Source organism: Solea senegalensis, linkage group LG1 (genome assembly GCF_019176455.1).
Source record: "Solea senegalensis isolate Sse05_10M linkage group LG1, IFAPA_SoseM_1, whole genome shotgun sequence".
NCBI classification, from domain to species: domain Eukaryota; kingdom Metazoa; phylum Chordata; class Actinopteri; order Pleuronectiformes; family Soleidae; genus Solea; species Solea senegalensis.
In genome coordinates this window covers 38,187,352-38,211,635 of record NC_058021.1, presented here as the reverse complement: position 1 = coordinate 38,211,635, position 24,284 = coordinate 38,187,352, and the positions used below count along the sequence as shown (strand labels likewise).

Here is a 24,284-nt window from a genome sequence, read left to right as displayed (position 1 = left end):
GGAACACTTTTTTTATAGACCAGGAGTTAAAAATTATTCTTATTCTTAATACTTAACAAAGTGAGTCTAGAGAGAGACACCTTTAGGCGCTGCGCAGAACTATTCCCTGACAAAACCACGCGGCCCCGTTACTCGCTGCGTTTAAGTGGAACTTGTAATAAAAAGTCATGATAGGAAGTCGCCAAAAGTTGAAAGTTGAAAAGGCTGAAAGTTCTGAAGCGTCAGTGAGTGATGTCTCCAACGCGACAAATCATTTGACACATTTGTGATTTGGCTTTGTGTGAACTTTGTCAAAACTTTGCTTTTCACTGAACACCATCATTGAATTTTCCGACGTATAATACTTTCCTGTCTGTAAATGACACAAACGCGTAAAGTTACAAAGTTTTTCCGCTCGTAGCTACGACCGTTGGTGTAAACAGTCTGCGGTGAAACCTCGGTGTGAAGGAGGTGAACCCCGTGCCTCAGTGACCCTCCCCTCCCGTGTTTTAGAGACAGTAATTATTATTATTACAATTATGAAAAATATGAACATATATATATATAAATATATATATACTTTTTAGTACTTTGAGTTCAAATACTTTTTAGTATTTTGCAAATATTTGTCTCTGTATATAAAAGAAAAAAAGCCTCCTGTAATAAACGAGAAAAAAAAACTATCACCGAGTCTGTTGTGTTGCTTTTATTTTGAAGTGTCTGGATTGCCCTCTGGTGGCCGGCCACGGGGCTGCTCATGAATGCGAAGAATACTCAGCTGGATGTGATATACAACTTTACCACAAGGTGTCACCAAATTCTACTCTCTGGATCCCTTAAACAAGTGGTTCCCAACCTTTTTTCCTTGAAGCCCCCCTTGCTTGTGTCCAGAACAAACCAGGCCCCCCGACCCGAACCCTTGTCCAGGGCACGCACACAAAAAAGAATAAAGTAAAAAGTTCATATGCACAAATAAGCAGCAGTTGTAGGTTTTTCTTCCTATTCTCACAGTATGTATAGATAAAAACTGTCCTGTGCTTCCATTAAATCAAAACTAAGGTATTGCCTTATTTTCTTTTTTTTTTTTGATCCCAGTGAGTCTTTGGTACTTTGACATTTCTCACACAACAGGAACGTGATCAACTGTTGGTGATAAATAGCTTAATAAATTGTAAGGTGGACCAACGAAAATTTGTTTTTATTTGGGTGATACTGACTTCTATTTATCCAGTAGAGTGTCTGTTTGGGATGCACAAATATAAATACATTAACCTCACAAACTCAGAGCAGTGGAAGCTCTGCGCACCCCCATGTGATCTCTGGCGCCCCCCTAAGGCCCCCATGGCTTTAAAATATAACTGTTTTTTCCATGAATGAATAAATGAATAACTTCCTGTTATTGGACGTATTGATGACTTGACTAATAGTTCTGTCTTTTACGAAGTTAACACTCACCTGCAGAATTGATGATGTGGTTTTTATTCATTGGTCAAACCAGATTCTGATCAATATTTATGGCAATTTAAAGACGAGGGACACACACACACACACACACATGATACAGACTAAACAAAGTGTTATCACTAATCACTATACCAGTTAATGACTAACCCTAACCTTAACCTAACCGCAAATTAAAATCTCAGTCCTTCATTCTGCCTCATTAGGACCAGGTTTTGGTGTCCATGAGGACAACTGGTCCTGACAAGGTCAGTGTTTATGACAGAGAACACGCACACACACACACTAACGAAGGATAATCTGATCGTAAAAAAGCTCTGCGTTGACGTCCTTGAATGGAGCTAAAGTGCTGATGAGGCATCGCTCTGCTCACGCGCACACACGTCCTACTTCTCCGAAAGAGACAAAAACTATAAAAGAAAGAAAGAAAGTAAGAGAAAGAGAGGAAGGAATGAAAGAGAGAGGAAGAGTTGAATGTCAAGCCCACACTAATTGTTTCTATTTTAGAGCCGAGCTGCTTTCAGACTGATTTAAGGAGAGTCGATGTAAAAGTGACCTAAAAACAAAGCAGAGAGGCCGCCTGACGCTCGCTGATAACACACACACACACACACACACACACACACACACACTCTGATAACATTCACACATTATGTGATGAACTGGTTGTTTTTATTAATCTGCCTCCTCTTCATCATCGTTGTCATTTATTGATCACAACATCAAAGAAAAAAACCATTATAATCAAATAAAAGGAGGGAGAAAAAATGAAGGAATAAGGAATAATCAAAGGACAGAGTAAACAAGGGAATAGGAGACAGAAGTGAAGGAAAAGGGGGTTTGTACTGTATAACACAGAATAAAGGGATAATGATGACAGGATGAGAGCGAAGGGTACTTAACTGAGAGGCCGGTGTTTCTGTGGAGTGACAGCGCCTCCTGCTGGAGATTAGCAGTACTGCAAGAGAAGAGGCGTCATTTTTAGGACAATGAATCATCTCAAATTATAATAGCCCCCCCTTGCTAAATAAACGGAGTATTTAGGGTCAAACTGAAGAGAAAAAATGATTAATCTTTTGAGAATAAAGTCAGAAAATTATGGAAATACTGTCGTAAAATTATGAGAATAAAGTCTTAATATTATTATAAGAATAAAGTCGTAATATTATGATTTTTTTCATTATTCATTTTTTTATTTATTTAATTATTTGAACCACTACCAGCCATTTTCTCCAAATTTGTATGATTCTTTTTTTTCCCAAACAATCTTTTCAAAGTCCTGGTATTAAAGATAATTAAAGTTAAACTTAATGTGGAGCTGATGTGACAAAAAATGAAGTATTTCTTTATTTGTGAATCAAAATGTAACTTCACAAATGCTCCGCGTTCCTCGCCTTGACGCAGTTTGGAGCAGCTGATCGTCTGAGATGTTGTTTGAATAATACTAATAATACTGCTACTACTACTACTACTAATATTAATAATAACTTTATTTTCATAATATTATAACTTTATTAACCTTAAGATTAAAAACATATTCTTCAGTTTTGCCCCTATAACTCCGTCATACATTATTACACTTAACAGAGACACAACATTTAAACATTTACGGAACCAAATTAAAAACAAACACATCGATTTAGTTTCCAAATATGGCCCAAATACTCTTCGGGCCTGCAGCTAGACCTACTTGGAGAGAAGAAGAAAGAAGGAACTCGGCCACAGCAGCTTCCGGTCAGCTTGTTGTGCGCATGTGCGGTGTGAGGAGTGAAAAGCTCGGCGACTGACACAGACACACACACTCACACACAGAGAGCCTGACAGTCTGACACACACACGTACTGATTCCCGCTGCAAACATGATGAAGTTTGTGCCCAAACTGCTGCTGCTGGTGTTGTTAGCTTTCCCGGCAACTCTGCTAATCAAAGGTAAAACTTTAATTCACCTGCGACAACAACGTTAGCCTGTAATTAGCCTACTGAGCCTTCACGTGCTAGTTTTAGCAGCTAACTCGCTAGCCGCTGTGAGAAAGGCCACCTTCTTCTTTTTCAAAAATAAAAGAGTTTAAAATAAAAATGAATCGTTTATTTTAATAAGTGGTGCTTATTCTTCTTTTAAATTATTTTCTTAAAGCGTTTATATTAATGTGAATGTTTTACTTGTTCATGTCAGGACAGAGTTTAGCGTGACGTGTCCTTAGCTGTTAGCCGTGAAGCTAAGTGGCTCGTGCTAACTGTCCCGTAACAGACATAAAAAACATCAAGATTAACTTGGTTTTAATAGACGTGTATAGTTTATGGTAACTTCATATTATGTCTGCCGTGTTTCATAAACATAATTATAGCTGTAGTTACCTTGTTACACTTTAGCCACGTTAGCTCACACTGCAGATGCTAAAGTTGCTGGTTGTCAGTTTAAATGTCTGAATTTGTTACTGCTGCTATATTTTCTTTGTTTTTTTGCATATACCCTGCTAAATGCACAGCTTTATCAAAATCACATTTGATGTTTCTGTGATGGTTATTAATATACCAGTATGTATATAAACCGAAATGACTTTTTAAAGCTGTAATATTACTTATCTGGGGATTTTCAAATATACTGATTTACAAAGGATAGTAAAGCACAATGGTGTTTCTTGATTAAAATGTCAAATTTACTTGCATTCCTGTAGAGCTCAAACAATTACTTGATTAATCGATTACTAAGTGAATTGCCAACTATTTTAATAATCGATTTTTCGGTTTTAAGCTATTTTCATGATTACAAAAACGTGAACAACATTTCTGATTGTTTCAGCTTCTTAAATGTGAATATTTTCTTTGTGTGGAGCAAAGAAACATTTTTTAAACGTCTTCTGACATTTTATGGACCAACTCGATTAAATGAGAAAATAATCGACAGATCAATTGAATATGAAAATAATCATTAGTTGCAGCTCAAGATCTTTTTCTTTGCAGTTAAAGACAGGACATGTTCTAAGCCCCTTTCCACCTATGGTCCCAGCTCGCCTCGGCATGGTTTAGATCGGTTTTCCACTACAAAATAGTACCTACTCAACATCGGAGTCATTACCGCAAGGCTGCATGAAACTGCCGTGACTTAGTTTTACATGCAACACACACAAATGAGTGACATGTAAAACAGTTGTTTTCAGTTTAACTGAATCATTAGCATCAGTTAATTAAAACTATTTGTTCAGTACTTCCTCCATGACCGGAGCACAGACTCCGTCTAACACAGTCGCTTGTAATACAGCGGCAGACTTTGTGACGCTGCTCATGATCAGCATTGCTGTCGCTAATCCTGACTCCTGTTAAATATTGTGATTTTTAGACATTTCCCTGGTAATTGTTGGATATTAAGCCAAATTTTTAGGACTTTTTAACTGATCTACTGTTCAACTTGATTCTTGTGTCAGACGTCTCACTTGTGCTCTTCCTGCGACGACTCTAGCCTCCAAAGCACAAGACGATGAATGACGGCGCAAGAGAGAGCTGGGAATATGACGTCATAATTTTCCTAGTAGCTTAGCGAAGTAGCTTATTCGCCATCTACACTGTAATGCGAGGCCGGCATTTTTGAGATTTTCCCTCACTCTGGGAGGCGTTTTCAAATAATACAGTTTCAGGTCTTTAAATGCAGTCTCTGACAAAAAAAGTGTGAGTATTCACCTAAACACTTCTCCGTGTGGACAGGCCCTGAGTGGTTGACTGTTCTCAGAGAAGAAGCCCAGTGAGCTGGCTCAAATTTGGGTATAAAAAAGTGAATTCAGTTTGTTTGCCAAATAAATAAGAATAAAATATTCACTTTTAAGGATTACTAAAATAAGTTGTGGTCTAATAATGCATTTGTTAATCAGTGTATATTAGTGTAGTCTTTACGCCAGATAATGGAAGTTGTCTTAACTTCAGTTTGACTGTGAAAATAAAAATGTGACACAGAGTTCTGGGCTTGAATTCAGTCCAATGACAAAATGAATCGTCAACTATTTTGATTAATATGGGTTTGAGTCTTTCTCCAGTTTCTTAAATGTGAATATGTTTTTGGTTTGTGGAGAAAATAAGACGTGTGTGTGTGTTGTCTTCTCCAGGGCCAGCGGTGAGCGCTCAGGATCTGACGGAGGACGAGGAGGCCGAGGCCGTGGATGAAGACGTTGTGGACGACGCTGCAGCTGAGGACGAGGATGATGAGGCGGAAGTGGAAGACGACGAGAACACGGAATTAGTGAGTGTTGATGATATCACACGATTCAATCATTTTATCACAGAGAGAATTACACAATATCTGTGTTTTAGTGAATGTGATGGCTACAATCCATCAATTATATTATGATGTATACCATAAGGTAATTTTCTTCAATCAAAATATAACAACGGTTCAGCACATATCTGCAACGGTTGTTGGTTAATTCAATTTGATCTCTCAATGAATCCAAATTGTTTGGTCCAAAAAGTTAAATAAAATGTTGATCAAACCTGGAATTGATGTCTTGTTTTTGTCCACAAATGCAGAATGATTGTTCGAATAATTTCTTTGTGGATGTGGAGCAAAATATTCACATTTAAGAAGCGGAAAAAATCACCCAAACTGGTTTTAATTGATCAGTTACCACAATGTAGGCAGTAATTGATGAATCATTGCTGTTGTAGTGTGGACAGAGACATGAAACTGTCCTTCACTGTTCAGGAAGTCCTCATTGACATGTTGATTGTGTTTATTAAAGATTCAAAATATCTGAAATTCTCTTAGAAATAGTGTGAGAAAACATTCCTTGTCTTTTCATTCGCTGACATTCGTCTTTATGAATTTCTGTTCACTATTTTCTCCATTAATCGATGAGTTGTTTGGTCCAATAATTGTCAGAAAATGTCGATCAAACCTGGAGATAATGATGATGTTCTCAATTGTCTTGTTTTTGTCCACAAACACAAAATTCATCAGTTTGAATGATTTCTTTGTGGATATGGAGCAAAGAAACCAGAACATATTCACATTTAAGAAGCTGAAAAATCACAGAACACTTTATTTATAGTTTTAGATTATAAAACTATACATTTTGTTTCGTTCCTTGGTTGTCGTTCCATTTTGTATGAATAAATGTCGAAGGAAGTAAATACCATTATTTGATGATGGATCTGTAAAGAGTTTTGTTTTTATTAACACAAAGTAAACCTGTGTGTGTAGACGGAAGAAAAGGAGGATGAGGAGGAAGAAGCTCTGGTCGGAGAGATGAAGGCTTCCCCTAACGCTGATACCACTATCCTGTTTGTCAAAGGAGACGGTAAGTGTGTATGCTGTCTCCTGCTCTGCAGCAGCAGAAAAGTGAACCGGGTCTCATCATCATTCTGTCCCGTCCCCGTTTGTCTCAGACTTTCCCGCCAACAACATCGTCAAGTTCCTGCTCGGCTTCACCAATAAGGGAGCAGAGAACTTTGTCGTGGAGTCTCTGGATGCTTCTTTCCGTTACCCACAGGTACAGATCTCACCTCACACTGCCAGTGAGTGGCAGAGTTGCTGACGCTCTCGTCTGTTCACTGTTTTGATGGGTGTTTAAAGGGACAATTTTGTTTTTTGTAAACACTGCACTCTTTAGTACAATCGCCTAAAGTATTGATGTTTTCACTACTTACATCAGGAGCAGCTGCACCTTCACCAGAAGATGGTGCTAAATCACTGTTACACTGAAGTCTATGCTATATCTTGTCTTTATCTCACTGTTAGACAGACTTTTCCAAGAGGAAACTGAAGTTTATAAACCATTCCCTATCCCACACCAAACCCCATAGATAAAATCAGTGATTTTAACATCATAGGATTTGTTGATCCACTGCTGCCTCCATCACTAAGTTCAAATGTCTTATTTTAAGAGTTTGGCATTTAAAATCCTTTATTCAGATTTATCTCAGTGACAAAAAGTGACCACACGAGGCAGAAATAGTGTTTTACAGTGGTTTAACCGTCTAACAGTGAGATAAAGACGTGATCATGTTCTTAAGATACCGTAGGCTTAAACTGAAGTTTTTTGTGTTTTTTTTGCTAAGTCTGTTTGGCTCTAATAAATAAACAGTTCAGCAGAATCTAACCTGGATCTGTTGTTCACTGTTCAGGATTATCAGTTCTACATCCAGAACTTCACGGCTCTCCAGCTGAGCACCGAGGTTCCTCCCAGCAAACAGGCCACCTTCGAGTACTCCTTCATCCCCGCGGAGCAGATGGGAGGACGGCCGTTCGGACTCGTCATCAACCTTAACTACAAGGACACCAGTGTAAGGAGCGAGTATGAGAACACATGTAGGGTTCTCTGAAGGATTTCAGGTCTTCTGAACTTTTCTGTGTCTCGTTCTCTGCAGGGAAACATTTTCCAGGATGCAGTGTTTAACCAGACAGTCACTATCACTGAGAGAGAAGACGGACTCGATGGAGAGACGTGAGTAACTTGATCTTTTGCTTGTTTTCTAAAGTCCATTCCACACTTTCCACCAACAAACCAACAATAATTTAAGGGTCTGAACGAATGAGAAATTCAACAAATTTGTGGTGAAAATGTATGTGTGAGTTCTTTTAGGTTTCTCATGGTTCTCTCTTGTTTTGTCGCCACACCTGAAATTTTGGATGATATCTTAAATCCCTGAATTAGCCTAGCCCCGCCTTACCTGTCTGAGCTTCTACACCCATATTCACCCACCTGTCTTTTATTTATTCTGTACAGCACTTTGGTCCACTGTGGTTTGTTTAAAGTGCTTAACAAATAAAGTTGGATTGGAAAGACGAGGACCTGATATCTGTCTTTGTCATTTTATCCTATTTATCTTCCCAGAATCTTCATGTACGTCTTCCTGTCAGGCCTCGGGCTGCTTGTCGTCGTCGGCCTTCACCAGCTGCTCGAGTCCAGAAAGGTAAAGACTGATCGTTTAACGATGTCTGTTGTTTAAAACTGGACTTGATATGATTTGTTTCGATTTTTGCCCGTTTTGGTTTATTGTGAATGAAAAACTGTCACCGGCTGCAGCCGCTAATAGTCCAGGATTTTGAGTTTTTTTCCTCATTGTTTGAAAGTTTCTTATTTTAAAGTAAAAACCGGCTGTTATTGTATAAAGGAATTTAGAGACCTTGGTTTTTAATGTGACAAAAACATCACTGAAGGTTGAAAGAAATGAGGGTAAAGTTGTACATTTTCTTTAACTGTAACACAGTGTGTCGCAGACGACACCCTGTATCACTGTAATTATCTGACGGTTTGCGCTATTGGGAAAATTTCCAATGGTTTCTGAAAGCTGAGAAGTAGCACATCAAAGCCAGCGTGTGTTTATTATGGTAATTTCACTCGCACTGTCGCAGGAAGCTGGAGAATCAGCGTCTTTGTCACCAGAGAGGAGAGAGTTGGGAAAACAAAAACTCAAACAAGCGTTATTTTAAATATGTTTTATACAGTTCAAATTTCAAATTTAACTTGCAAAATGGCTGACAATGTAAAACTGAATCGTTGCAACTTTGTTTACATTTCCATCAATGGTGTGTGTGCGTGCGCAGAGGAGGCGTCCAGCTCCAAAGGTGGAAATGGGAACATCGAGCCACAACGACGTGGACCTGAGCTGGATACCGCAGGAAACGCTCAACCAGATCAGTACGTACAAATCTATGCACATGCTGCAAACTCTACCTTTTTAATCGCAGCCAGAACATCCACAAAACTTCACCTCAGATAAACGTGCGTTAATCGCGACAGTGTGTTTTTTTTTGTTAGTCTGTGAGGATCTTGTCCAGAGTCTTCTGTGGTAGTACAGAAGCCCAGAAGAAACGCTTAAATTGGTGGTGGTGTTGTTTTCATCTTCCCAAAAACTCCTAAATGTTACTCATTGGACCTTTTTAGTGCGTTCAGTTTGTCCTTGTCCCTCCACGTGTGTGTCCTCCTGGCTGAATCAGCTGACTGAGCTTTTTTCTTGCTTCACCTGTTTCTGTGTGAACTTTAACCTTCACCTGAGCACACGTTCACTCACCTTCCTCTTTCTCTCTGTTCTTCTTGCTCGCTGTCGCACCTCCTGCTGCTTCAGTGCAGAGTCGCCGAGGTGAGCTCTCCCTCAGTGTGTGTGTGTGTGTTTGTGAGTGAGAGCTTTCTTCACTGTTCTTTGCCTAAAACCTAAATTAATCCTTCTCTGCCTGGATGTACTCATGTTCTGATCTAAGCGGAAATGTTTTCGACAGGTATAATAGGAATAGTTTAGATTTAGCTGTAGAAGATGCCGTTAACGCCCCCTGCTGCCGAGACCCTGAACAAAATCCTTGGCTAATACAATGAACTTCAGTTTTAAGTCTACGTCACATGATCATGTCTTAATCTCATTGTTAGACAGACGTTTATAAATCACTCACTCTCCCACACCAAACCCCATAGAGAATATCAGTGATTTTAGCTCACAGGGACACTGCTGCCTCGTGTGGTCAGTTTGTGTCATTAAGGTAAAACTAATAAAGGATTTTAAATGCTAAACTCATAAATTAAGACATTTGAACTTAGTGATGGAGCCAGCAGTGGATCAACAGCTCCTGTGTGCTGTGACGTTAGAATCACTGATTTCCTCCATGGGGTTTGGTGTGAGAGAGTGAGCGAGAGATAAAGACGTGAACATGTTCTGATCGTATATCGTAGACTTCAACTGATGAAACCTTGGTTTCGTGGCTAAAAATCTGTAGACACCCACAGCACAGTCAGGTCTGACGCGGTTGTCAGTATCTCATACAATCACACTTCACTAAATCCTGAACTATCCCTTTAAGATCATGTCAGAGTGAACCTTCCTGTTTTTGAAAGTGTCCATCCTTCACGTCTCACTGTATTTTGTATTTTTTCCTCTCCGTTCCTCCTGCAGACAAAGCTTCTCCCAGACGATCTCCACGCAAAAGGAACCAGAAACGCTCGGCCGGCTCAGACGAGTGACCGCTGTCCGTCACCATGGCAACGATTTCACTGTCCCGTCTGTGGAAAGAAGCGGAGGAGGAGGAGGAGGAGGAGGAGGATGAGGAGGAGTAGCGGCAGTGGCGAGCGTTAAATCGAGCCCACGCTCCCCTCTACTGAGAAACTCTGAGCAGTGCCAAGCACAGCAACACACACACTCACACTCTGTGCCCCTTTTAGTGTAATTTCTGTTTGTGAAGCTGAGGGAGAGAAGAAAAATCTCCCTGTCCCAGGTTTGTTTGTTTGTCATCACCGTGAGACAAAGGTTTTTTTTCTTCTTTTTTTTATCGACTCGCAAGTCGTCGTCATTTTATAAGCAAATAAGTTGGCGTCTACAACCACAGATCAACAGATTTTTGGGATGAATTGACCTGGAGTCGTTGCAGAAATGTAGCTCAACTGACGGTTTAAAGCGTTGCGACGTAAACTGCCGCTGTCATCAATGTTTTTCTCAGTTCGCTGGAATCACAAAAGTTAAATCCATGTTTGTCTTTGTCATTCAAGATGAAAATTTGACGTCTACAACTGAGTACAACACTCAGTTGTAGTGTTTTGGGAGATTAATTGAATGAATGTCGTGACTGCTGTTGTCGTCATGCAGTCGAACCACAGAAATTAAATCTACGTTCATCTTTGTCATTTTTTTTACAGAAACTTCAACATCTTCAACCACAGAGTATCAGATTTTTGCTGTACTTTCTCGGACCGTTTGCGACATCTTGTTTGCGTACGAAGTTCACATGGATTAAAAAACACGATCAAGAACAAACTATTTCCCGCAGATTTTTCTTTTTTAGGCTCCTCCTCCAGCAGCTTTTTTTAAAACCAGATTTTTTTTTTCGTCCGGACGGTAAAAATGTCGGACGTGTCTGAAGCACTGGTGTAAATAGTGCCCGATAGAATGTGTGAGAGATAAATGACTCAGCTAATTTATTTGTGTGACAGGAGGGGGCGGGGTTTGCTGTTCACTGTATACCTTTTTGTTTTTTTGTACCACTAGGGGGCGGCGGGGGGAGGGGGTGAGGCGAGTGACAGGCTGTGCAGGACTGTTGTTTTCTCACAGACGTTTATTTTTGTTTCTTCTTTTCTAAGACGACGGGGGCCGACACTTATTCATACAAGCTTTTACGTTCATTTGCTTTTAAATGTGCAGGAGAATAAACTTGGATGATTTGCTGTATGTTATTTGTCTGCTTTACTTCTGTCATTCGTATTAACTTCATTGTTTCATAAAGGAGGAGCAGGGACGCAGGAGAAACCAAACAAGCCAGAATTCTAAGATTATTTTTGGAACTTCATGGAATTCTGACTCTAATCTTGAATTTTGAGGGGAGAAAAGTAATTCTGAGAATATTTTGGGTGTGTGGGAGATCTGTGGTGGCCTTCACAGACCAGAATAGATATACAAATTTATAAAAAAACGTGTATTAAGTTTCCTCCGGTCAGCTGTTGTAAATGTTACACACTGCATCTTTTAATTGGATGTTTCACGTGGTGTGTGGAAGTGGGGTGGAAACAAGTGTGGCACTTAAGTTTTTTTCACTTTCATATCTGTGTGAAGAAAAATGTTATCTGAGAAAGTAAAAGTTGTGCTGTGAGACCTCCCGTCCAGCAGGTGGAGGTGTTCTGCGCCCGTCTGTAGAAGAAGTGGTGATAAGTTCGACCTACTTGAAACGTTCAGTGGTGAGTTAGCCTTCATGTTAGCTTGTTATTTACGCTACATTGACTGTGTTCACCAGTAAAAGTAGACTTGGAAACTAGTTTTTCAGAATAACAGGTTCCTTTTAATTGTATTTAAAGATTTACATTCATGCCATACTCCACGCAGAACAAAATATGAACTTGCTCTCAATGCTGGCCCCAAAATGGAGGTGACGTGTTTACATCTCCCCCACCAAACCCCATAGAGAAAATGAGTGATTTTAGCTCACAGGGACACAGGAGCTGCTGCTTTACTGCTGCCTCGTGTGGTCACTGAAGTCAAGCTGAACAATGAATTTTAAATGCTGTATTAACAAAATAAAACATTTAAGATGTCGTAGACATAAACTGACATTGATTTTATCAGCTGACTGTTAAGTGGCTAAGATCTTGTTTTTCCTTTTTTCCACTGGCGGCCATTTTGTTTTCTCTGAGTGAGACTCGTATCACCACACTTAAAGTCTCGTTCTCTTTTTTGAGTCCTCTCCTCTGTCCTTGTTTCCTTTTTGTTTTAATTTTTCTATTTTTCTTCTTAACATATCGTAGACTTAAGTCGACTCATTTTAGACAGGACTTTTGTAACAGCAAACTGAAGTTTGTAAACCACTACCACTCCCACACCAAACCCCATAGAGAAAATCAGTGATTTTAACATCACAGCACACAGGAGTTGTTGATCCACTGCTGCCTCCATCACTAAGTTCAAATGTCTTATTTTGTAATTTTCGGCATTAAAAATCCTTCATTCCAATTTACCTTACCTTACAGAGAGAGCTGTTTACAAACGTCAGTCTACCGTTGAAAAATTTTGTTTAACAGTGAGATAAAGACGTGAACATGTTCTTAAGATGTCATAGACTTAAACTGGTGTAGAGTTTAGAAGCTGAGTCTTAATGATATAAACACAAATCAACATTTATGCGTGGCAGACATTGAAAAAAAAAAAATTAGTTTACTGAACATGTTAACATTGTTTTCCTCGTGTCTCTATTTGCAGTCATGTTTTCACCAAATGCAAGTTTACCAGGTCCAAATTCCACTGTTCACACTGGACATTGGGCACCAGAGTACACAGCTCCTCCCGGTCCAAAGCCAACCCAAGGTTGTTGTAGCTCAGGTCCAGCTCCGTCAGGTGGTGGGAGCCCTTGGCCTTCTGAGCAAAAGTCATATTAGAACAGCTGTCTCCACTCCCGAGTCCTGCAGCTCATTGCTGCTCAGGTCCAGATGTCTAAGGTGGGACGGGTTGGACTTCAGAGCTGACGCCAGAGGAGCAAAACTGAACGCTGTCAAACCGCACCCTTTCAACCTTTAAGATAAAGAAAAGTGTAAGAACAATTCATTCCTGCAGAAGATGGAACAACCTCACGTCGACATTCTGACACCGGATTCCAAGATGGCTGCCGCTTGTAAACACAGATACTTTTACTATAAATCTCACGTTCTCACCTGCAGACAGTGTTGTTTAATTTTTATCTGTATGTAAACGGTGAGTTAAGTTGAAAGTAACGCACGTTACTGTTAGGACGCAGTTTTATCTTCTGTTGTTGATCATAGGCTACGTGTTGCATTGTTAGCACACAGCTAAACTGGTCTTTTGTTTGTGTCGTGTGGATTTAGTTTATTAGAGTTGGAGCTGTTTTGTTTTTCAGTAAACATGGTTCTCTTCTTCGTGTTCTACGCGGGATTAGCATGTGCAGTCCTGCAGACCTCTGGACTCACCGAGCCTTCCTGCAGTTCCTCAAAGCTGGCATCAGTCTCTATCGTCCCTCCACTGATGCGTTGTACCAGGTCCAGCTCATCCAGAACCTTTCTGACATCTGCAACATGTAAGCCAGAGCTGAGCAGTGGATCTCAGAGAGCTTCTTCTCAGATCTCTCCTCAGACTTCAGGAACTCTTGGATCTCCTGATGCACCGATTGGTCGTTCATCTCTGTCAGACAGTGGAAGATGTTGATGTTTCTGTCAGGAGAAAAATTATCACTTTGGATCTCCTTAAGGCCACTGATGGCTATCTGGATGATCTCTGGACCAGTCACTGGTGGACCCAACAGGCTTCCTAAGAGTCCATGGAGGAAGCGAACAAACAGGTCCAGGTGACCATTTTTGCTTTCAAGGGATTTCTCCATGGTTTTCTTCAGGAAGACATGTAGGGAGGAGGCCCAGCATCTGTTGCTCCAATCTCTTCCCAAGAATCTCTTCCTGTTGGTGGAACATGTATACTGCAGCCAGACACTCCTGAACACTCAAGTGAACAAAGCAGTAGACTGATTTCTGAAAGATCATGCACTCTCTTCTGAAAATCTCAGTACAAAATCCTGTGTGCACTGAGGCCTCTGTCGCATCAAGACCACACCGCTCCAAGTCTTCTTGGTAGAACATGATGTCTCCTTTCTGCAGATGTTCAAAGGCCAGCCTCCCCAGCTTCACAAGAATGTCCCTGTCAGCCTCCATCGGTTCCTGTGGACTTTCCCATGTCCCATACCGTACTTGTTCTTCTTCATCTTAATCTGAACCAGCAGGAAGTGTGAGTACAGGTCTGTCAGTGTCTTGGGCAGCTCTCCTCTCTGCTCTGTGGTCAACATGTGCTCCAGAACTGTAGCACTGATCCAGCAGAAGACTGGGATTTGACACATGATGTGGAGGGTCCTGGACGTCTTAATATGTGAGATGATTCTGCTGGACAGATCTTCAATTCTGGATCTCTTCCTGAAGTACTTGTGCTTCTGGTCGTCAGTGAAGCCTTGTACTTCTGTTATCCTGTCAACACATGTAGGAGGGATCTGATTGGCCGCTGCAGGTCGGGAAGTTATCCAGATGAGAGCCGAGGGAAGCAGATTCCCCTGGATGAGGTTGGTCAGCAGCACGTTGACTGATGACCTGTGTGTGACGTCAGAAACCAGCGTCCTGCTGTTGAAGTTCAGTGAGAGTCTGCTTTCATCCAGGCCGTCAAAGATGAAGTAAAAAAGTTTACAGACAGCGAGCTTCTCTGCTCTGACCTTCTCTAATGTTGGATGGAAAACATGGAGCAGCGTGAGAAGACTGTGCTGCTGATCTCTGATCAGGTTCAGCTCCCGGAACGAAAGCAGAATCAGCAGATTCACATCCTGGTTTTCCAAACCCTCGGCCCAGTCCAGAGTGAACTTCTGCACCAAGAACCAGAAGGTTTTTCCAACACCAGCGACGCCGATGGTCAGGACGACTCTGATGCGCCCCTGCTGGTCAGGTAAGGCTTTAAAGATGTCGCTGCACTTGATGGGAGTGTCCTGGACCATCTTCTTCTTGGAAGTCGTCTCAAGCTGCATCACCTCATGTTGAATATTGACCTCTTAACTCTGTCCCTCTGTGATGTAGAGCTCAGTGAAGATCCTGTTCAGGAGGGTTCTACTTCCTATTCCATCAGTTCCTTCAGTCACATGTTCAAATCTCCTCCTCAGACTGATCTTATGTTCATCTAGAACCTCCTGCAGACCAACATCTGCTGAAAGACAAGAGACAAAGTCAGACTGAGGAAAGAATCTGAGCAGCCCATGATTCATTACACAAATACAATTACAACCTTGTGGTTTTATGTGTCTACAGGCCAACTCCTAACCTGCAGTTAATGATGTAGAGACCAACAAGTGAACACTCCATTTATTGTTTTGTGCTTCATCCTCCACATGAGGGTTACTGGGAGCTGGAGCCAATCCCAGCTGACATGGGATTAAAGGCGAGGTCACACCCTGGACAGGTCACCAGTCCTCACAGGGCTAACACACTCACTCACTCAAGCAACCATTCACTCTCTACACAGGTCATCCTTCAAGTTAATATTTGTGCCAAATGTAAAAGGACTCTGTCCAGATGTTCTTGCAATGCTTTCAATGATATTCTGACGGACCGACAAACAGAAAGCATGAATCCTCTGGGCAACCACTGGCTGACGCAGGCATAAGAACGGCCAAAAGGAATTGTGTCAAAGTTCTCAGTGACCCGGGTCATTTAGTAGTTTAGATGGTAAACAACAGGTCTCAACAGAAGCTTGTTATCCATCTACAAGTCAGTGCTGTTCAACAGATCAGTAGCAGATGTTCAGTCTTACTCAGTCCAGTGATGGTCTGACTGGTTGTCGTTCCGGATCTTTGTCCACACTGAGGACAACAGGAGTCTCCTGATGGACCAGACTGCTCCCAGTATGTTCTATGCAAACTGCACCAGGACGCCTGCAGCTCCTCAGAGTCTGGACTCGTCTCCGCTCTGTGAAGACACTTTTTAAGTTAATGATGGAGACATACAGCAGTGAAGGATGAGAGGAGAGGGAAGACACCTCGATAGACATTTAAGAGGTATGTACTTAACAATGTGAATTATTATTGGATTATTGTTGTCGCCTGTTAGAGATAGTGCAGGTTGGGACCTAAAGCCCCTGGTATACTTCTGCACACATGACGAATTGTGTGTTGCATATCGTGGACCCTGGTATACTTGCGTGTCAGGGTCCTGTAGTATCCCATTTCACCATCCGGTGGCGGTACAAGTCTGAACGCAGGGACTAGGACACATTCCTACCAAAGAGTGCGATGCTACAGCTCCCTCAAGACGTGTCTGGTTCGAGCAGCTCACAGCTGAAAGGTCTGTCACGTCGGGATGTCCACCGGTTCGAGGGTCAGATGACAATCCTCTGTTGTTGAAATGTTATTTTGTGCTTGGTGAGCGAGGCTTAATACTCCTATACTACGGTTTGTGCTGTACACGCACACCCAACACGCTCTGTACGTGCGGTTCCAAAATCTGAATTGCACGTGCAGCCTGGTGCACGGAGGTATACCAGGGCCTTAGGATAAAGGTTAAATCTTTAATACACCTTAGCCAGAGGTGGGTAGTAACGCGCTACATTTGCTCCATTACAAATACTTGAGTAGCCTTTTGGATAAAATGTAATTTTAGGAGTAGTTTTATTGCAACATACTTTTACTTGAGTATATATGTGAATGGTACTTTTACGCCATTTGGCTAAGTGACGTTCGATCTTTTTTTTTTTTTATTATTACATGCACAATCTGTTTCTCTCCCTGTTGGCTATGGCTGACAAAATCTTGCAAATCAGATGCAACCAGTTGAGTCACATAACAAGTGTTGTCATGTGACCTCTTGTTTTGATTCCATACCTTATTGTTTACAGTGTACAACTGAACATGACTCAGCAGGTTTTTCCCTCTTTGTCTCTTTGCTGACAGGTCGACTGGTGAAACCAGGTGGGAGGAGCATGTTTGAGTCTGTCTTTGGCTTCATCCACACAGGTACATGTTTGTTTCATCACATGACTGATGATGATTCACTCAACACGTTCAGTGAAACAACTTTAATGGAACAGGAGTCATCATAGCACAGCTGTTTCGAGGTTTTCTACGCAACACAAACACACAAACTAGTGACGTGTAAAGCAGTTGTTTTGGGAATTCTAAGTAGATTTCGGAACCCGACACTCGTCTCTGATAAGCCCTGAATCTTTGTCCCCCTCTCTCGTGATAATGGATCGACTCGATGTCACTCTACAGGTGCAGGTCTTTGAGGTTCTCTCTACATACCTGAAGTTCAGAGGTTGGTTTTTGGACCAGTCGCTCATTATGGACTTGCAGCTGAAGAGTGAAGACACTGGTCTCTGTCTGCAAACACAAACATGTTTGATAAATGAGCTGATGATTTTTATTATAATATTACTTTTCAGTCTCTTCAGTGTGGAGGTCCAGGTGCAGGACTGAAGAACGGAGGTTCATCTTTGGACCAGTCGCTCTTCACTGACTCTGCTCTCGGTCTGTGCAAACACACGTGTCGTTGTCATTAGCAACGGATTCTGACTCATTCTTGTTTTAAGGGGGAAAACTCTTCAAAGTAGCATGTAAATGTAACCACTTTAAGATTTTAAATGTGCCTTAAACAAACCAGGAGCAGCTTCAAATAAATTAAAAGTAATCCAACTCACTCTGTTCTCCCGGGTCCACGTTCACCAGCAAAGTACAGAGGTTAATCTGTGGACTGGCGGGACCTCATGGACAGACACACGGACACCGGAGACTCTGCTCTGTCCCGGCCGTCTCCGTCCACACGCTCGGCCATGTCCTCGACTTCACTGCGTCTGAAAGACAAGCTTTAAAAAAACAACTGTCAACTGGAGACAAGAATCAAGTGTGCGTCACGTCACGCTACGCTCCGTTACCATGGAAACTATAAGGAGATAAGAACTGAGATGACACTTGCTTGTGAGTTTCCTGTAACACAAATGAATGAACCATTATTTCAAACTTTAGGATTTAAACTCTTTTACTCTTAGAGATTACACTGTTGAAACGTGTACAGAGGCTGTAAGACTGCAAACCTGAAGATAATCTGACATTTTCACCAACTTCATAAACACCTGAGCAAAAAAATCCGCAAACTTTTTTTAACTCATTTCTATAAACAAAAATAAAATAAAAACCTTATTTTGTGACTTTTACAAAATGATCACGACTCAAGCTCTACTTCCAAAAGAACTTTCAATCTCTGGCAGTTATTTACAGGTTTTCTGTAGAGATTTTTGGACAAAATAAAAGATACAAAAACTGTACTTTTATTTGCATTAAGTCTAAAAAGAGGAGGCGGATTTTAGAATGATGTCGTCAGCATAGAGGTTGACTTTATTTATAAGAATAAACTTTTCTAAGACGACCTGTCGCCATTAAACTGAGATAAATGAATCCAGGTTTCACATCCTCATTATTATTATTACCCGGGTGAAAGAAGAAGAGAAATTCCACGATGAGACAGAAGTTAAACCAGATAAATGAATCCTGGTTTGACCTCTTTGTCTTTTTTGTTTTTGTGTTTTCAGTCACTTCAGTCAACATCTGAGTTAAATGATATTAAAATATTCAGTAATTAAAAGATAACAGAGATTTTAAGACATAACAGATGTTATTTATTTAATTAAATATTTACTCCGTATTAAAATAACTGTAAAAACTGCGCTTTAGATTTTATTTAGTGTTATTTTGCTGTTAGTGAATTTATAAATAAACATTCATGAGAAACTCTTTTAATAAAACACACACACACTCTTTAATTACAGCTTTATTCATCTCACACACAATTCAACTTAAAACAAAATAATTTTTTTTTAACAAATTATAACAAACCCAATAATAAAAAATAAAACAAGAAAAAATAAGAGGCTCACAGTTTGAGAACAATCATTTATTGTAAATTATTAAAAGAACATGAAAGTAGCTACGTACCTTTGTGCGATTTTCATCTTCTTCATTTGACGATTTTCTTATTTATTAAAATCTAATTATTAATAGTGAATAAATAAATAAACTTTTTTGGTATTTTTTTTTACCTGTAGTGCCACCAGTAGGCGATGACTGGCATGAAATGAATGACACTAACATCTCCATGAGACGTGATTTATTAAATAATAACTAACAACGAAACTGCGGCGACACCTGTCAGTCTGTTGGAGGCTATCATTAGAAGAAGTTTCACCTGTGACAAGTCGCAATTGGGATAAAAAACAAACTTGCCAATTGCGATTAAGAACTTCAAATTATGATAAACTTCGAACTGCAGTAAACAATTTCAAATTGCAATAAAGAACTTTGAACTGCGATAAAGAACTTTGAACGGTGATAAAGAATTGTGAACCACGATAAAGAACTTTGAACTGCGAGAAAGAATTTTAAGTTGCGATTCAAAAAAAACAACTTCAATGAAGACTTTTGAAGCTTTGAACTGTGGAGGGCAGCACCAACATAAAAAATAAATTAAAATATAAAATCATGGACACGGACATCACAGGGACATAGAGACAAACAACCATTCACTCTCACATTCACACCTACGGTCAATTAATTGTCAAATTTACCTAATCCCCATATTGCATGTTTTTGGACTGTGGGAGAAAACTGGAGAAAACCCATGTACACACGAGCAGAGAATGCGAACTCCATGCCGAAAGACCCTTGTTCCAAGTCTTCTTGCTGCAAAAGCAGGAGTGCTAACCACAACCAACAGAATTCCAATCACGCAAATATACTGTCTTTCACCCGTATCATTGGTGGTACAGTACGGTTTGGAATGGTAAAGTCCTGGGTCACAGAACCTTGACTTGGTGGGCGCGGTGTGGACTGTGTGCCTGGTGGCTGCGTATCGTGACGTCGTACCCGTGCGTCAACACCGAACAACGACATGGAACAAAAGACACCAACACAACAGTGGAGTACATCCAGCAGCTCGTCTCAAAGAGACAAAGTCGAGCTTTATCGACTGTTGGCGTTTGCTGGCATTTTGCCTTGACTTTTTCTGTCGCCCCCAATCAGCTGTTGCAGCTCCACCCTGACTGTATCGTTTTACTCTGGTACCCCAAGGGAAGGGTGCCAAAGAGCGGAACAGTTGGGGCCTTTGGTTCTATTCCTAATGGGAATGCAACTAAACCAAACCGAACCGATCCACGCCGAGTCACCATTCTTCCATTCCTGTCTCCTCCCCCATTTCTTGTCCAAATTCAACCGTTCCGGTATGGAAACGTTAGTCTTATTGAGAACATTTAAGCTCGTACATAGGTTTTTGAAGTTCCCGCTACATTATGGGGTTTGACAGCTGTTAGCATCCATCATGTTGAATTACTGCCCTCTTCTGGATTCTGGAAATGTTTGTCAGACGTTTTGTCACGTTCTAATAGGGTACAATTTTCCTGTTATGAGGCAGGTTAAGACATGGTTTATTTAAATTTTTTTTCATATATTTTACAATAGGGTTTTTTTTTTCTTTTTTTGTTTGGTTTTATTTTTCATATTTTTAAAAGAACAATTTAAATAATATAGTTAAAACAAGTTTGGCTTAGCTTAGACGTATGAATCAAGTGTAAACAATATAAATGTTGTTTATAATTTTCATTTATAAAAATTATAAATGAAGTACCTATATGATACCTATAGACATATTTGACCCTCTGCTAATTTAAAAATTCCGGTTTAAGTGCCGTACACACTTGTTGAAACAAGTTTGTGTTCCTGAGCCACTATTAAGTTGGTCTCACTGGTATAAGGCAGTTAACTTGACTTTTTTGTGTGCACTCTGCTTTTCTTTGGGGCCATAACATTCATTTTCAGCAGAATTAAGTAGTTTGGCTAAGACTGTCATGGTGATTAAATCCAAAAGGGGGCGGTAATGCTGGATTATGAATGCCAACTGCTGTAAAACACCAAAGAAGAAGAGGCAAACCCAAAACATGATTTACCTGTCATCAAACTGAGACGCTGTTCGTGGTGTCGGTGGTTTTCAGGGGAAACTGAAGCTCCTTGAAAGAAAAAAGGTCCTTGTATCCTTACTCTGATCTGCCTTCAGCAGCAGATGGAACTGCGAGGTTTCATCAGGTGATTTTTACAAGAGGTTGCAATGTATTGCAGAAGCTCTGGGTCCCCCCTCTCTATGGCAACCAGGACTCCCCAGGAGGAGCCCCATTTCCTGCGGATGTCCCTGAAGACGACCTTGACAAGGTTCTCAGCATTTCTTGAGAGGATGTTTACATCGGTGCCTTTAAGTTGAGCCCAGGTTTCATCTACCATACGTTGAATGGTGGATTCCAAGTCTGTGAAAAAAGACCTGTCCCCATTAACTGCCTTCCGGACTTTCCTGATGAGTGTTGAGATGACAAACCTGAGACAAGTCTTGCTAACTTGTCTATGTTCTGCTTCGGCAGCAACTGTTGGATCTTCCCGCTCTGGCTCTGGCTCTGGCTCTGTGACCTGTGGAATCTGTGCTGTTGTCTCGTTCTCCATTAACGTGAGCACTTTTTCACTGTAGCGAGATACCTGGTTCTCCAGCCACCAGCCCGTCAGCGACAGGAAGCAGACCACTCTGTTCCGTATATCGTTATAAATGATAGCAGCTGGATGAAGGTCAGATTCTTCTGTGCCGAGTGAACCTTCTCTGACTGATTCTAAAGCACGATCTCCAGTGACGTGGCTGTACAGAAGATCACTCAGGTCTCCGGTCAATTCGAGCATGTCGTCACGTGACAGATTCTGAAGTCTGTGAATCAAACCAAGCGGGTCTCCACCGGTCTGCAGCACAGGTTCAACATCAACCAGCAATGAATTGACTGCGTCATCGTCTGAGACGTTGGCCTCGCTGTGGTACTTTGTCTTTACTTGTGAAAAGATTCGACAAATGGAGGCTTTGGCAAACATCCTTGCAAAAAAGTTACAGATCTTTGCCCTCACTCCCTTCTGTTTTTGGGACCTGGGGCTTGACTGGACAGATTCGGCGTCTTTGGAGCTGATGTACTCAGTAAAAGACTGAGCAATGTCCTCTGCTGCAGTTTGAGTCTCCCGAGAAAACTGCTTCTGCAGCTGGTTGTACTCGACTTTTTCAACGTCTTCCACAATGGGCTCAATGATGAGATTCATCTTGACGCTGAGGACAGACTGGACGGACTGTGCCATTGATGTCTCTCTATCTATATTCCTTTTAGCCTGGGTGTGGTAGGAAGAGGTCTGAACACTGCTGTGTCGACGTTGTTTCTTTGAGCAGCAGCACATCTTGCCTGCAAACTTCTTCAACATTCTGCAGACTAAGCGAATCATTGAATTAGTTGGTTTGGGCTGCACAGGTCTCTTACTGCTGGCTTGAGTAACGACCTCTTTTGTAATCAAATCCGTCAGAGCTTCAGAACTCGGACCCTGGACTGAGTCGACGCCCAGAGCCTCAGAAAAACTGTGAAAGATTGTCTCCTCCACGATCTTGCGCACATTCTTCAATGAAGTATCGTGTTTCAAAGTGTTTGACACAGTTTCCGTGATGCAGTAAAGGACTTGGACCAGCATGTCTGCCATCCTGAGTCTGGTATCATTATCAGGTTTACCCTCCGCTAACAAACTCCATTGCTGCCCAGACAAACCTCTTGAAAAGGCTTTGACGTGTGGACTGACGGAGGCAACTGTCATGTTCTGCGTCTTCATTTGGTCCTTATTGATTCCTGATCCAAGTGTTTCTTTGCAGTTCCTCCTTAAATTAGATTTGTAATTTTCAAGTTCACTTTTATTATTCCTTGAATTAGCAAGAACTTATTGCTTGTTCTTGTTTGTTTTGGGATGTCTTACGGCAGTTGGCATCCATTAAGTTGCATCACTGCCTTGCTGAGGGCACTGGAATAACCTAAATTTAATTGATGAGGTCACTGGCACATCAAAGGATGGACCCCGGCCCTTCGAGTGCGTAATCAAATGTGACCTCACTCCGGTCCCATTGGTCCCTCATTCGGTTTCATGGGTGGAGCTGACCAAACCAAACCGCTCCACTCACTGAAAATATGCCTTTAGTCTTTAAGGGCCTTGTCATGCACAAAACTGCAAGACAAGGCTTCCGCCAAGACAAACACCACCCTCACCTGAGTGGCCAAATCTTTGCTTGCAGGAATAGCACACAGCAGGCCTCCACCCAGTCTCTTTCCTTCTTCGTCTTGGTCCTCAGTGAAAACCCCTCAAAGCCAGCCATTGTGCCACCTACTGGCAACAGGAAGTTCACCTTCAGTAACAAACATTATTTCATTCAGGTTAAGCAATCAGGGTGTGGCCTACATTTACTATACTCTGACATAACAAATTATTGGTGGCCTCTCTAGCACAATGGCCATTGTGGTCACTCCACGACCTGACATACACTGTGTGTGAGGAACCGTTCAGTGCTGCTTGCAGCCTTGCTTTTCTTTGTTGTCTTTTTAAGACGGTAGGCATCTCAAATTTATCCCTATTACACAAACTGACCACACGAGGCAGCAGTAGACCAGCAGCCCCTCTTGCTGCTAGTTAAAAACCTGGATTATTCTGTATGGACTTTGGTGTGGGAGAGTGAGTGGTGTTTAACCCTGCGTGCTGTTGGAAACTTGTATCTAGCGGTGAGGTGAAGTATTCAGAATTTTCTAACGTTATTGTACATGCAAGCTAGCCTAGATTGTGTTAGTCAAGCCTTTTGTTAAGTTGCAAAACCAACCAATGACCACCAACAATGACAAATTGACAATAAACCTGGTATCGCTAGGTACGTAAGTTTTTTATTGCCTCTTCAATATCACACAGCATTCATCACATGGATATTTATAGCAATATAAATTACTTGCACTGAAAAAAGAAAATGGTTGACCAACGTACAAAATGTACTTTATTTGGT

General features: G+C 41.2%; 1 protein-coding gene and 1 pseudogene across 2 annotated transcripts; one reads left to right on the top strand and one right to left on the bottom strand.

Annotated features, from left to right (window-relative positions):
• The first annotated feature begins 3,206 nt into the window (after window positions 1-3,206).
• Window positions 3,207-11,577, top strand: ssr1 (signal sequence receptor, alpha). Of its 2 annotated transcripts, XM_044039313.1 has the most exons (10): window positions 3,207-3,369; window positions 5,535-5,668; window positions 6,629-6,725; window positions 6,814-6,917; window positions 7,552-7,710; window positions 7,795-7,871; window positions 8,262-8,340; window positions 8,975-9,068; window positions 9,496-9,510; window positions 10,312-11,577. In XM_044039313.1, the coding sequence occupies exons 1-10, from the start codon at window positions 3,300-3,302 to the stop codon at window positions 10,377-10,379; spliced, it is 897 nt and encodes a 298-aa protein (XP_043895248.1). In that variant the 5' UTR covers window positions 3,207-3,299; the 3' UTR covers window positions 10,380-11,577. The 2 variants fall into 2 exon arrangements, with proteins under 2 accessions (XP_043895248.1, XP_043895255.1); XM_044039320.1 differs by lacking the exon at window positions 9,496-9,510.
• Window positions 11,578-13,095: 1,518 nt separating this feature from the next.
• LOC122768299 lies at window positions 13,096-18,249 on the bottom strand (annotated as a pseudogene).
• Between the last annotated feature and the right edge of the window lie 6,035 nt (window positions 18,250-24,284).

What these genes read in the sequence shown, in the direction of transcription:
- ssr1 (XM_044039313.1), top strand. Translation starts at nt 3,300, where the DNA reads ATGATGAAGTTTGTGCCCAAACTGCTGCTGCTGGTGTTGTTAGCTTTC. An exon ending in CCTGTTTGTCAAAGGAGACG is followed by an intron (nt 6,726 to 6,813) that starts GTAAGTGTGTAT and finishes CGTTTGTCTCAG; the next exon opens with ACTTTCCCGCCAACAACATC. An exon ending in AGCTGCTCGAGTCCAGAAAG is followed by an intron (nt 8,341 to 8,974) that starts GTAAAGACTGAT and finishes GTGCGTGCGCAG; the next exon opens with AGGAGGCGTCCAGCTCCAAA.